The sequence below is a fragment of the Centroberyx gerrardi genome, chromosome 11, assembly GCF_048128805.1.
Source record: "Centroberyx gerrardi isolate f3 chromosome 11, fCenGer3.hap1.cur.20231027, whole genome shotgun sequence".
Taxonomy (NCBI): Eukaryota; Metazoa; Chordata; class Actinopteri; order Beryciformes; family Berycidae; genus Centroberyx; species Centroberyx gerrardi.
The window spans coordinates 9,642,233-9,655,047 of NC_136007.1; the positions used below are offsets into that span (position 1 = coordinate 9,642,233).

At 40.4% G+C, this 12,815-nt stretch overlaps 1 protein-coding gene across 2 annotated transcripts; it reads left to right on the forward strand.

Moving 5' to 3' along the window:
- Positions 1-1,419: 1,419 nt before the first annotated feature.
- Positions 1,420-10,457, forward strand: LOC139923734 (NEDD4 family-interacting protein 1-like). 2 transcript variants are annotated; one of them, XM_071914569.2, is made up of 7 exons: positions 1,420-1,576; positions 3,415-3,502; positions 5,258-5,388; positions 7,224-7,311; positions 7,613-7,737; positions 8,058-8,124; positions 9,079-10,457. In XM_071914569.2, the coding sequence occupies exons 1-7, from the start codon at positions 1,547-1,549 to the stop codon at positions 9,180-9,182; spliced, it is 633 nt and encodes a 210-aa protein (XP_071770670.1). In that variant the 5' UTR covers positions 1,420-1,546; the 3' UTR covers positions 9,183-10,457. The 2 variants fall into 2 exon arrangements, with proteins under 2 accessions (XP_071770670.1, XP_071770677.1); XM_071914576.2 differs by having other exon boundaries at positions 5,258-5,376.
- Positions 10,458-12,815: the final 2,358 nt, after the last annotated feature.

Genomic DNA, 12,815 nt, shown 5'->3' on the forward strand with positions numbered 1-12,815 from the left:
CTGACAGACATTTCCCCTGCTCTTTTATTCCATATCCAATACATATCTTGCCCTGATTAAGACCTTATGGTCGAAACACGTTGGCTCTAAGCCAGGACAATAAAGGCTTTTTGAATTTCTAGCTTTTACTCTCTTCTCTCCTTACTGGAGTTACTGTAGAAAGCTTTGGACATTGTACATACAGCTCAAGAGTTTACTGTTTTCTTCTCACTGGAGGTTTTCAATCTTGGAGCTAGTATTTCAGTTTTCTATAGATTTGATTCCTGTTCCCAATGAGCGCCTATAAACTGAAGGACTTCACTACTTTTTCTTAATCCACAAGATCACCAAGTGTTACTTCTGTCTGCCTATCTGTTGGAGCAGTTTGGGCCAACACACATCCTTCATTTCTGCTCAGCACATGTCCAAAAATCTGTCTGTAGCAACATGTTTTATTCATTGTAACCTATTTATGTGTTGTCCAAAAATACACTCACGAGTCTGTCAGAAATGACCCGTCCTTTTTAATTAGAACATTCTATGTAATGTTCAAAGTTTGTAAGAATTGCTGTAGGTGGTATAAAGGCATACTCATAAATCATATGACTGAATAAAAACAGAAGCACCAAAACAACATTTCCATTTATATTTTATACTCAGCTCCATGCTAGATACTATGGAACAATTGATAGCATGGGATGATATGATTGTATCTATGCCATTTAGCAATTGTTTTATACATATTTACCCTTTGATCCCCTGTGACCCATCCATCATGTCATCCTTTTACATTCTCTTCTGGTGCTAACTTCTATTCAGTGAAATAACAGTGATTTTTTGAACTAATGAATTAAACATTTTGTTGGGGACCCTGGACCTCAGTTTGGGAACCACTGATTTAATGCATACATTGTCGTTTATTTTGAGCTAAACTATAGGCTAGAACTTCACAGCCAATCTTCTCTCCTCAAAAAATAGACAATTTAGTTTTCTGTTATTTTCATTTTCGTTGCTGATCTTTCTGTGAGTTTTGGTTTTACTTGCCACTTCTGCTCATGGTTGTGTTACATTGTTTCAACTGGGGGCGGTAAAGAGTTTGTTGTGGCTATTGACGTCATTCACTTGGCGAGCGAGAGCTGCGTCAAGTCAGCCAGAGTTACCTAGAATAGAGCGGAAATTAGGTGATTTTGCCTTCAAAATAAAAGCATAAAAATAGTCCGTTTTGACAAAAGGAGAATGATTATGCATTAGAGTGTTCGTAAAAACAACAAAAAATGCATTTTTATTTATTACAGATCCCTTTTAAAGTATAGTTTTACGTTGGCACTTTGTATCAATCAAAAATGTTGCAACAGTTCGTCAATAAGGACTTTATTTTGAAATTTATGACAGAAAGTCTTATGTTTTATTCTGGCTAGCTTGACACTGATGTCAGTGGCTGAGGGAGCAGCAGGTCTTATCGTCCCGAGGATTGAGTTTACAGTTTGTACTGTTATATAATTTCTATTTTGTTGGGTGTCTTGACAGTTTGTTCCTTCGTTATTGTTGATAGCCGTTTCCAACCGGAATGGCCGAACCGAGCGCCAGATATCAGCAGGTAGGTACACGTTAAACGTTAAAAATGTAACATTTCACGTTAACGTTAGCTCCATACTGTTAACACTACAACGCTAACGAAAGCTCTCATTCACACAGCATTGTCGTCGGCCTCACTAGCCTAACAACGATTCCTATTTAAAGCCACTGGGAACCGCTGTCATTAGTGAGGTGGATTCGTTATTTTTTCGTTGTTTTCATCGGGTAACGATGTAGTTAACGTAGCGTTAGGTGTTAACTATAGTAACGTTAGCGTTTGCCAGCTTCCTAACGTTAGATCAATAGGAACATGATTCGACGTCCATCGTGTTTTGTTTGTTCCCGGCTATAATAACTTAGATAAGCGTGCTAAGTTTATGCTAGCTAGTTTAGGAAATTACAATATATGGCACCGCAGCTATCATTAACCTGTTACATATAGACGTTAACGAGAAAGGCTGTAACTTGACCTGATTCGCTAACCTCACTGTACGCTAATGCGCTGCTAATGTTAGGATATATGACCTACAACAGTAGGTGTGTCCGCTGGTCATCACAATCCACCAGCTAATCTAGTTAGTTAGGTGTTGGGGAGACAGACAGACAGTTATCAGCATAAGCCTGGTCATGTGATTCAGTAACGTTAGTTAATGTGCAGGTGCAGACCCGCTTCTCTATTTTGTGTCATTTAGCGGCTCTAGTTACAACTCTGCTGAAGACCCATCCAAATCACTGTTTTAGTATTGGTGATCAAACTTACCAAACAAGCCAAGTCAGTTGTGTAAACGTTTGGATAATATTCCTTAAAATGTTTTATACCTCATTTAGTAATAATAATTTGCTTCTTATCAGTTTAGACAGCAGCATTATGCATCATGATATCCCAAAATCACCATATCATCATGATATGATTCCACTGAAAGACAATAATAATAAATTATAATGTTGAATTATCACCCTATTCTCAAGTTTTGTGGCAGAAAACCAACCAGGTTCTATTCTCTTCTAAAACGAGTCTCTGTCTCTGTCTGGCTGTGTTGCTGTTGATTGTATCTCGGGGCACTTCAGATGATTTCCTCGCTTAAATCCAAATTCTCCACCCTTTTCCCTGAATCGTGACCTTGTTCTCTCTCACAGATTGCATAGAAAAGTGTGTGTCTGTACCTGGTCGGTCTGTACACACAGGCACACTTCTGGGAATTGATTGGCCTAATGCTGCTTCTTTTCTAGAGAGTAGTGCGCAAAATGCTCGGTTGAGCATATAGGGAGAACTAAAGTGTTGTTAACCTGTAATTCATAAGTCCACAAACCCTATCTCGCAGATCCACTACTTCGTAATCTGTATCAGCTGAGTGGCCTTGCATGAAAACTCCCTGTGGAGTGACTTGATCAGTCAATCTGCTTGGTTTGAATCCTTGATGAGCTGAATCAGGAGTGAAGAGAGTCTGGACTCTATCCAAAGTGATAGAAGTGCTGTTGGGTCTTTTGACGGATCACCCTGCTCACGAGTTTCCTGCTTTTAGTGAGAAAGCTATTATGGTGAAGAAACGCTTTGTTGGCGATGTTGAATTCCTCTTTTTAATGTTCATAATTTGAAAAATCTGTTCCATCTGAGCCCAGTTTCCTTCCCTCTCCTCTGATTTTTTTTTTTTGTCATTGCTTAATTTATAAGTTAGCCTACTTAAAATAGTTGGGTTTGGTGTTGGGTTGGGCTTGTATTTAAACACTAGTCAGGCAGTGTGAAGCTTCTTTATCCAATCCAAAAGCATAAATGTTACAGACGTGTGTAGCGTGTAGCCTAAATTGACACCAGGAAGTTTTTTTTTTCTTTTAATGCATCACATTCTCTTCCTCCCATAGCTACCCAATGAGGAGGAGGCGGAGGAGAGTCCGCAGGTAGCAGCGGATGCTCCGCCCCCCTACAGCAGCATTGCCGCGGACAACGCCGGTAAGACCAGGACTCACACCAGTGTCTCCCTCTGGTTCTTAGGTCATTTACGATGGTGGCACACTAGGGAATTTACTTGTGGTGAGCCGCCACAAATAAACCTCTGTATGGGAAACACTGTACTTTAAGATTTCATGAACTAGTAACTACTAAATGACCAGAATATTAAAAAGATTATCAAGTCTAAGGCACTCGCATGGGGAGTTAAGAAGCCCTTTTTCACTAAGACTCGGGCATTAACGTCTTTCTTACTGCGACCTACACGTAGGTAGGAAATTAAAGCTTTTAAACTCTACACCCCATGTGAGTGCCTTGGACTTGATTGTTTTTAAATATTCTGATCCCTTCCCAAAGAGCGCCACTGGAGGTAATGCCAAAAACACAAGAAGCACTCCTTCATATTGGTTTTTGGGCTATGAAATGACCATTCCATCCAAATGTTCAAGAACTGGTTGCTCTGAGAAAGCCTCCTAGAAAAAGTATGACGTGGTGTCTGATTTTCACCCTGACTTCCCAAACGATTGTGGCCTATTTGAGCTACGGTATGATTAAAAAGAAAAATGGTAGTGTGCTTCCACCCTAAAAACAGCTGGGCAGAAACTTGTATCTGTTTCAGATAGTGTTTGAGAATAAGGAAAGAAGAAGCCTGGCTTCATTTGCATTGTGGCCTTTTGTCCTCTGTGTGTAACTTTTTGTTGACCTAATCTCATCGACTATCAGTGAGCGAGGTCAAAAAACAGTAACTTTTCCTCTCGCATGGCAAGACCAAACCAATGTTGAAAAGGAACAGACCATTCTAGGCAATCCAGACTTGGCTCGTCAGGGCCTGTCCCGATACCAGATAACCAGACATTAGCCAGACATTAGCTTAGAGTTAATTTGAATACATTTAAGACAATAATTTGATTAAGGTAATTATTTCACAGCATGCCAAATTAAGACATCTAGAATGTGGCTGGAGGCAGTAAACTGTGAAAGCTGGCTTAGCCAAATCAAATGTATAAACTGGGTCTAAAACAAATGCTAATACATTTTGGCTGATGCTGGCGAAATTGGCTTCCAGACAGTTTGGCAGCTAACCAATGCTGGTTGTGATCCACTTGGATTTGTAACATAGGCTAATTAAAATAACTGGTGAATTTTGGATGTCAGGCAAAAAATCTGTTTCCTAATTTAACCTTAGTAAAGCAGATATTAGCAAAATATTAGTTGAGTCATAAATGTTTCACTGCCTGAAAGGACACCAGGAGCATTTTATTAACCATATCTTACAAGTTATATTGACACTATAGGGACAGTCCAAGTGTTTGACAGTTTGGGCTACATCAAGCACAACCTAACTAAACTAATATGTAGTTTCTCAACAGAGTTTTGTCCAAGTCTGCCATTGATGCAGACAAAGGTGTATTTGCTGCACTTTTCTTGTACACTAAGCCACTGGTTCTTAATCCTGGTCCACGGGACCCAGAGTACTGTTGGTTTTCTATCCTACCAGCTAGTTAATTAGTTAGTTAACAATTAAGTTAATCAGTGTTCATTCCTCTGCTTGCAGTTCCAAAACACACTGTTTATATGAAGATATGATGACATTTGTTAAATATTGGCCTTATTTTTGGTGGTTTTGTTTTGGCAATAAGACTAGATGATACATTTTTATAATTGTCACAGTATTCTAAGTTGCCAATAGGGAGGACTTTGCAGCATGACTTGCACTCCTGTCTTTGTGTTTGAATCTGTGTGCTGCTTCTTCCTCAGCCTACTTTGAGTACAAAGAAGACGGGGTTTTCCCCAAGCCTCCATCATACAACGTAGCAACGACGCTACCTTCCTATGATGAAGCGGAAAGAACCAAGGCTGAGACTACTGTTCCCCTGGTAACTGGAAGAGTGAGTGTCTCACTCTTTTTTTTCTTTTGTTCTTTGCTTATGCACACATACTTGACACACACGCTGTCGCTTGTACTCAAACACTTCCTGTACTGTGAGCAAGCCGATGCACTTAGGTTTACATGCACACATTATGCACATCTACTGCCCACACACACACACACACCCACACACAGACACACATACATACACACTCACACACCTGCCTCCCTGGTTGTTTTGCATGAAGCCTTGGAAAGTATTGATTGTTTCTCTTTGTCTTCTCTATGTAAACTGCTGCTACCTTATATTGTAGCTGATGATTCTGCAACCAATCAATTTTCAATTCAATATTCAATGATTTTCCTTTCCAGTCTGCTCTGGAGTGTGACATGAGCACAATGGAAAAATTAACAATTGATTATTGATATTATCATTGCTAAAATAAATCCTTTGGCTTTCTATACTGTATATTGTATTTGTTAAGTTAAACAGATTTGCATTGTTTTATATGATTAATGTAATAGCATAATTGCATATAGAAACATCCCTGTCCTGGTTTTATGAAGGCATGTCAGCATCGTAGCACAGGTCAAAAATGAGGGTCTCTATTGCTATAGCCATGGATTTTTTTGTATTTCATTCTAAAGGGCAAAACATATTTTGTAAACATTAACTGTTTTCTTTCCAGTAATTTATTTTAATTACAAAGTACAATTTCTCAACCCAACCACACCTTAGCTTGTACAGCCATTTTTTGAAAAGGACAGCAATCTAACCTCCCTTTAACAGATATATCACCAATAGCTCATACCCAAAAGCCATCTCTCTCTCTCTCTCTGTCTTTCTCTTTCTCTCTCTCTCTCTCTCTCTCTCTCTCAGGTAGAGTCTATCTATATTGAAGCAATGAGTCATACACATTAGGCAGCAGTCACGCCCTGAAAACCGCCGTCTGTTTAAAGTTGAAAGGGAAACTAAAATATTCAACAACAAAAAAAAGAAATTGCTAGTCTCTGACCTCTAGTGGTGACTGTGATGCATTGCACCTTAAATGCATGTGGGGCCACCCTGTTTGATTGCTGGTGTTGTGTTTCTCTGCCACACACTGCTTGCCTTGCCTTGCCTTGCGCTCAGCCGCAGCCTCAGCACAGGGAACGCCTGGAGACTTTTGACGATGTAATTCGCAGTTCACTGGAGGTAACTGGGAGGAATGGGAGGAGAGTGTGTGATGAGAAGAAGTGTATGGGTCCTGGTTTGGTGTGTCAAAACAGATGTAACTACAGTGTTCCTCACCCCGCTTGTATGTCTGTCTGTTTAGATTGCTAGTTAGTGTTTAGGTGATAGTTAGTTACACAATATCTGCTGATTCTGTTCATGTGCTTCTTTGAATTTGACAGCCTTTTTTTGTCAAACGTAAAAAGGATAGTCTTTAAATGGGCTTTCTGTAGTGTGATGTTCCCATTGGTCTGTTGGTTTTCTGTGTTGTGTTTGCACTGTGTTGCCAGCAAAGCTTGGTTTCCACTGGGGGGCTGAACAGGGGCTAACCAGGGCTTAATCACTGTTAAAGTCAGAGTTGAGCTCAATTCACTTTGATCTCCATCAATACAATTCAGTTGTTGGATTTTAAAAAGGAAATCCACTTTCGTGAATTGGTTTTCTGTGATTCATTTTGCATCTCCTTGCCAGCAGAGATCATTTGTCACCTGGGTTGTATTTTCAAATAAGCAAACGTTTTTATAATTTGCAGTTGTAGCCCTGGAAAGCCCTGCTATTACCTGGCCCTGCTGTGGAAAATTGGCCATCGAGTGCTTACCTTTCTCACTCTCCTCTCTCTCCTTATGATCTTTCTGTCACAGGACGATGACTTTGTGACCAGAGACGACTTTGAAGATGCTGACCAGCTGAGGATAGGCAATGACGGCATCTTCATGCTCACTTTCTTCAGTAAGTTACTTTAGTCTCTCTTTTCTCCTCTCCTCTTTCTCTTCTCCTCTTTTTTCCTCTTTTCTCCTCTCCTCTCCTCTCCTCTCCTCATTTTGTGTATTCCTCTAATTTAATTTGCTCGACCTAGAGGGCAGAAATATGACGCGTTGCCCCAGATATTAACTTGCCAAAGATGTTTTTTTTTGACACACAAATCCCATTACATTGTCTTTTTACAGTTTTGTTTTGGTTTTCTGATCACATGCCTGACACTCTCTCTCTCACTCTATCCCTCCCTCCCTCCATTCATCTTTCTCTCCAGTGGCATTCCTGTTCAACTGGATCGGTTTCTTCCTGTCTTTCTGTCTGACCACCTCAGCAGCCGGCCGCTATGGGGCCATCTCCGGCTTCGGCCTCTCCCTCATCAAATGGATCCTCATTGTCAGGGTATGACAAGGAGCTTACACACACACACACACACACACACACACACACACACACTTGATTGGGTATGAGGTTGCACACATACAAACACATAAAACGTGGGTTTATGTATGCACAAACAACACAAATGCCCCAAACACCACTGTGGAATTTTAATTTTGGCTCTGTAGTGGTTGGTTTATTGGCACTGTGCTATTTCCTGAAAGATCACTTGAGAACTCCACTGCTTTCTTCATTCAGTGTTATATTGCAGGAATCACTTAAACCAACGCCGGCCATATTTATTCTAACCGGTCATTTCTGTCTTTCTGTCGGGTCTCTAGTTCTCCACGTACTTCCCTGGTTACTTTGATGGACAGTACTGGCTGTGGTGGGTGTTCCTGGTGTTGGGTAAGTAACAAACGGATCTGAATACAAATGAATCAAACGGCTTTCTCTCCCCTATGACACATTTAAGCTATATGTGGCTCGATCGCAACAGTGTTGAGGTATCATATAACTAGGAATGGGACGATATGCTTATCTCACGATATGATTCGATACAACCACGATACAATGTAATAAATAAAAGTTCAATGACATCAACGTCTGACTGTGCAGAACTGTTTATTTCTGAGCCACAAATCTTCCTAGCAGTGGCATTGGCTTGCTGGAACATAAACAACAATTTAAAAATGTCATTATACAGTGCAGATAATATAATTTGGATGGAGAGGTTGTGAAACTGTGATGGGCAAGCCGTCTCATTTGTGATTACTAAAGCTGAATAAAATGTATAATATCGCGATTCATTTTTCTGCCCCAAGATATGTATTGTCACATTTTTGTATTGCGATATATTGAAATTTGATATATTGCAAGTACAACTCTACTATAACTCTATTTGTCCTTTTAATTGGGTGTGAGCTCAGTTCAAAGCACATATTTAACATTATAAGAACATATGAAATAAAATGGACATGGAATATAAATATGCATGTCAAATGAAGTGCATATTAGTTAGTACTGTTATGCTGTGTTGCCCTGTTGTTTAGCACTTTTATCCATTCGTTTCTATTATCTGTGGTGTCTTTTTATTCAGGGTTTACATTGGTCGACCCTATGGCCTAGCATAAGGAACTAGTCACTGTTGTAGTCATTGTTTAAAGAAAATAGCTTGCAGGTCCTAAGATGAAGTTGTTTTTGTCTTTTGGTGGACATCTTACTAGCTGAATCTACACATACATGAAGTTGTAGTGTATATATAGGAATGTTGTTCCCTACAGAGTGTATATTAGTATATACTAGTATATTTTAGTTGGTACTGTGAGTCTACAAGGTCTTATTGTCCCGTTTCCTCTCCAGGCTTCTTGCTCTTCCTCCGAGGATTCATCAACTACGCCAGAATCCGCAAGATGGCCGACTCCTTCTCCACCCTGCCCCGCACCCGAGTCCTCTTCATCTACTGAGCTAAGAGAGCCTCCGTCACCACCACCATCATCATCATCACCACCTTTTTTTCTCTCTCCCTCAAAGAGACATACTGTCTGGCTTTATCCAATCAAAGAGGGAGAAAAGAACATTTCCTTTTTTCTTTTTTTCCTCTTCTGCTTGACTTGATTTGGACAATACAGTTTCTATTGTCCCTTCTTGGTGTAAAATAGTGGATGCTGAGAATTCTGTAAACCCTTCAGTTGTTAGTGGTGAACTGTCAAGTGCTATTTGCAATTATGAAGTGTGTGTGATGTATAAATAATGCCTTATTTACTATATTACTATCTGTTCGTAGCAGCAGCATGCACTGTTCTCCCCTTTAGCCAACAGGGGGCAGTCTTGTTTGTGATATTTTTTCCTCCAGTCTTCTGTAAAATGAAGTCTTTGGTACAGAAAGGTGGTTCTCAACCCAGGCGGTCAGTGGATGAATTTGGGTGGTTATGGGTTGATTTACAGAATGTAAAATAATATATTTCTAAAAGCACCAATTTATTATGTTTTTAACCTTTCTCATCAATGCTTTTTTCTTGTGAAATAATGAATAATTGCGGCCTCTAGGCTTCTTCCAATAATTTAATTAAGTAACACAAGCCTGAAAAGGGAAAATCATCAGTTTGGGTCAAAGTTCACCGTCTGATAGAGGGAATCGCTAGTAGGCATCGCTTTATTTTTCGGGGGACCGCGGGCTGAAAAGGTTGAGAACCACTGGGATCAGATCATAAGATCAGCTAGTGTGCTGGCTGGGCTGGGTTTCCCAAAAGCATTTTTTTTTTCAATTATTTATGAATTCTCCTTGCTGCAGACATTGTAATCAGGAACATTCCTTTGTTTATACTCTTATCTACATGGACTGTGTGTCAGCAGAAGAGCAGGAGAGCAGGGAGAACCAGGAGCAGCGCTTCTGGAGCAGGCTGGGGTTCAGCGTCTTGCTCAGTGGCACTACGACAGGGATGGGATGTGCGGATAATTTGGATGGTTACTATAAAATAATGAATCCCGACACCCTCTCTTAGTCGCTGGCACCCCGCTGGCTTATCGCTAGATGCTGTTTGGAAACCCTGCCCTTTAAAGAGTCCATTAATTTAGAGCAGAGCTTTTTTTTTCCTTGATGTCATAATGAAATATTAAAAAGTCGTTCTTTTTATGATGTTTACCTTCAATCTAGTGGAAGTGGAATGATTTTTTTTGTATTGCAAGGATTTTAGGTATCTCTGGCTTGGAAAATGTTTGGAATTAAACTGTAAAAAGTGCATTTCGGTGTTGGAGGTGTTCATAGAAAGTTAACAGGTTTTAAATAACTACAACACGACCTAACAGCTCTTCTAGTTTTGTCAGTTATTCAAATTACAGGAGACCACATCCTCCCCAACTGGCTCATGAAGACTGAGCTTATCTTCTCGATTGAAAATATTAATATCAAGTAGAAGAAGCTATTTCCTATTTCCTGCTGGAATTTTTTTTTTTTTACATATAAATTTACATAGAAACCGTTGAAGCCAGTGGGTGACGACAGCTGTTCCATGGCCCGCCGGTGCGTTGAAGAGGCAGCTCAGGTGTGTCTTGAGCTTTCATTCCTAAATTTAGAAAGGAAGGTCAAGCAAAGCATTTCAAATGGATTATAAAACTTAAGCAAATAAGCTTTGCGATCACACATTCCCCAGGTCGCTGCATGATGGGTCTTGTCCAGCGGCTCTTTTCTGTTTGCTGTTGCTTCGCTCTCATCGGGGCTCGGAGCAACTTCACTTTCAATTCAAGAAGTGAATGTTCTCCAAAATACATATTGGAAAAACCTTTTGTTATGTTTAAGCTGTCCTATCAAACCTATTAACGAATAATTGAGAAAGAATGTTCTATCGTCGGAATATAAACAGCAGTTTTGGTTTACATTTTGAAATGAAAGTGACTTGATCCTGACCCTGATGATCATGCTAGAGTTTAACGAAAACAAAAGCTGCCATGCTGTGGATTTTAGTGTTTGGCTGCGGTGTGTGGCAGCTTCGGCAAGGTTGAGATCCAATAGTCTTAAAGCCACATCCAGTCTGTGTGTGTTAGGGGTGAGAGAGAGAGAGAGAGGGAGAGAGAGGGAGGGAGAGGGAGAGAGAGAGAGAGAGAGAGAGAGGGAGGGAGAGCCGAGCTGACCGGCCTGGAGATGGAAGTTCAGCTACTGACACAGGACATAATTTTAGCCTCGGTTAATTCAATACACATGAGACAAGTAGGTGTGAGCATTAAGAAGAATCAGCGCTGTCAGATTTACTTAGGAAATGTGTTTGCGGTGACTAATTGTACATGTCAGCGGTGTTTTTTCCTTCCAGTTGAATAGGAAGCGTAGGCCGCCCCACCTGGAAGACTTGTCACACCAACTGGAACAGTCTTGGTTTCAGTGGAAAGTGTTAACTGTCACACTGTAGTGCCACTCTTGCTTCGGCGGTCTTTCCACCCCACAGTGACTGGATGTTGGCCTCTAGTGGCGCTCAGCAGGCATGACACTAGGTTATCATTTGCCCTTAACTCTTCAATCAGTTCCTTATGCACAAGTTAGACGGGCAAATTGTTACTTTCAATTCTCTAAAAGGCTTATTTCACAGCAAATAAAGTGTCCACGTTACTACTTGTTCGATAATATAAACTGCTGACTGGATTTTCACAAGAGCAGGAAATCTTCAACATAGGAAAAGCAGATCAAATGTGGCTTCTCACTGTTTTGATAGCTGTGGCAAGATCAAGTCTGTCCCACAGAGATCAAACAAACTAGATATTTTGTACTCTTATAACTCTAGGCTAAATGTGTGCTGGCCTTCTGATAGGTGCTGTATGCTGAAAAAGTTAACTGTAAACTTGTAAACAACTATTGAATCCACAGTTTTAGGTAGAAGCAAGAGGTTTTGCATGATTAGAGTTTGAATGAATTACATTTTTTTGAATGTTGGCTGACATACAACCAAACCATTTTTTACAACATATTTACATCATTTGTAAACTGTACAGAAAATGCCTTTTGTTTACTCCTGAGTTGCTGCACTATTAGTAACGAAGCATTTTGCGAAATACGATTTCCTGCAGTCATCGCTTCTGTTTCAGAGTGCAGTTTGGGGAAAAATAGAAACAGCTGTCGGTCAGGAATCACACATGCCCAGTAGTTCTGCGCTAAAAATGTGTGCTTGAAGACCTTTGAAAACAGAAAGCATCAGCACCAGCTCGTATACTTTTACATAACTGCATTAGATGTCGTGCATTTGTTAGATCGTATAGGAGCAGAGATAGACAGGAATATTGATCTGCTGAACCACCAAGTCACCAGTTAACCTAATATCTTAAAAAAAACAACCTTTAATGCTTCATTCAGCCAGGTGCAGATGGGTTGAACTGCTGACAGTGTTTCAGCTGTATGTTCTAGCAAAGCTCATCCCCCCAAAAAAATTCCTTATCATGTACATCTTCAGTCTGATTCAGTCTCAGTCCATTTGAATCCTCTGTGCCGTCGCTCCCTCCGTACTGCGGCAGGGTCACCCAGTGCAGATGTTGCTTGTTCTCCAGATGTCATTCATAAAAACACCATTGTGCCAAGAACTGTCTGTGTCTTGTCAACCGCCCTCGATTTACAGAGA

Coding starts and splice junctions, on each gene's coding strand:
- LOC139923734 (XM_071914569.2), top strand. CDS start 1,547: ATGGCCGAACCGAGCGCCAGATATCAGCAG. Junction 1,577..3,414: donor CGAGCGCCAGATATCAGCAG/GTAGGTACACGT, acceptor TTCCTCCCATAG/CTACCCAATGAGGAGGAGGC. Junction 8,125..9,078: donor GTGGGTGTTCCTGGTGTTGG/GTAAGTAACAAA, acceptor TTTCCTCTCCAG/GCTTCTTGCTCTTCCTCCGA.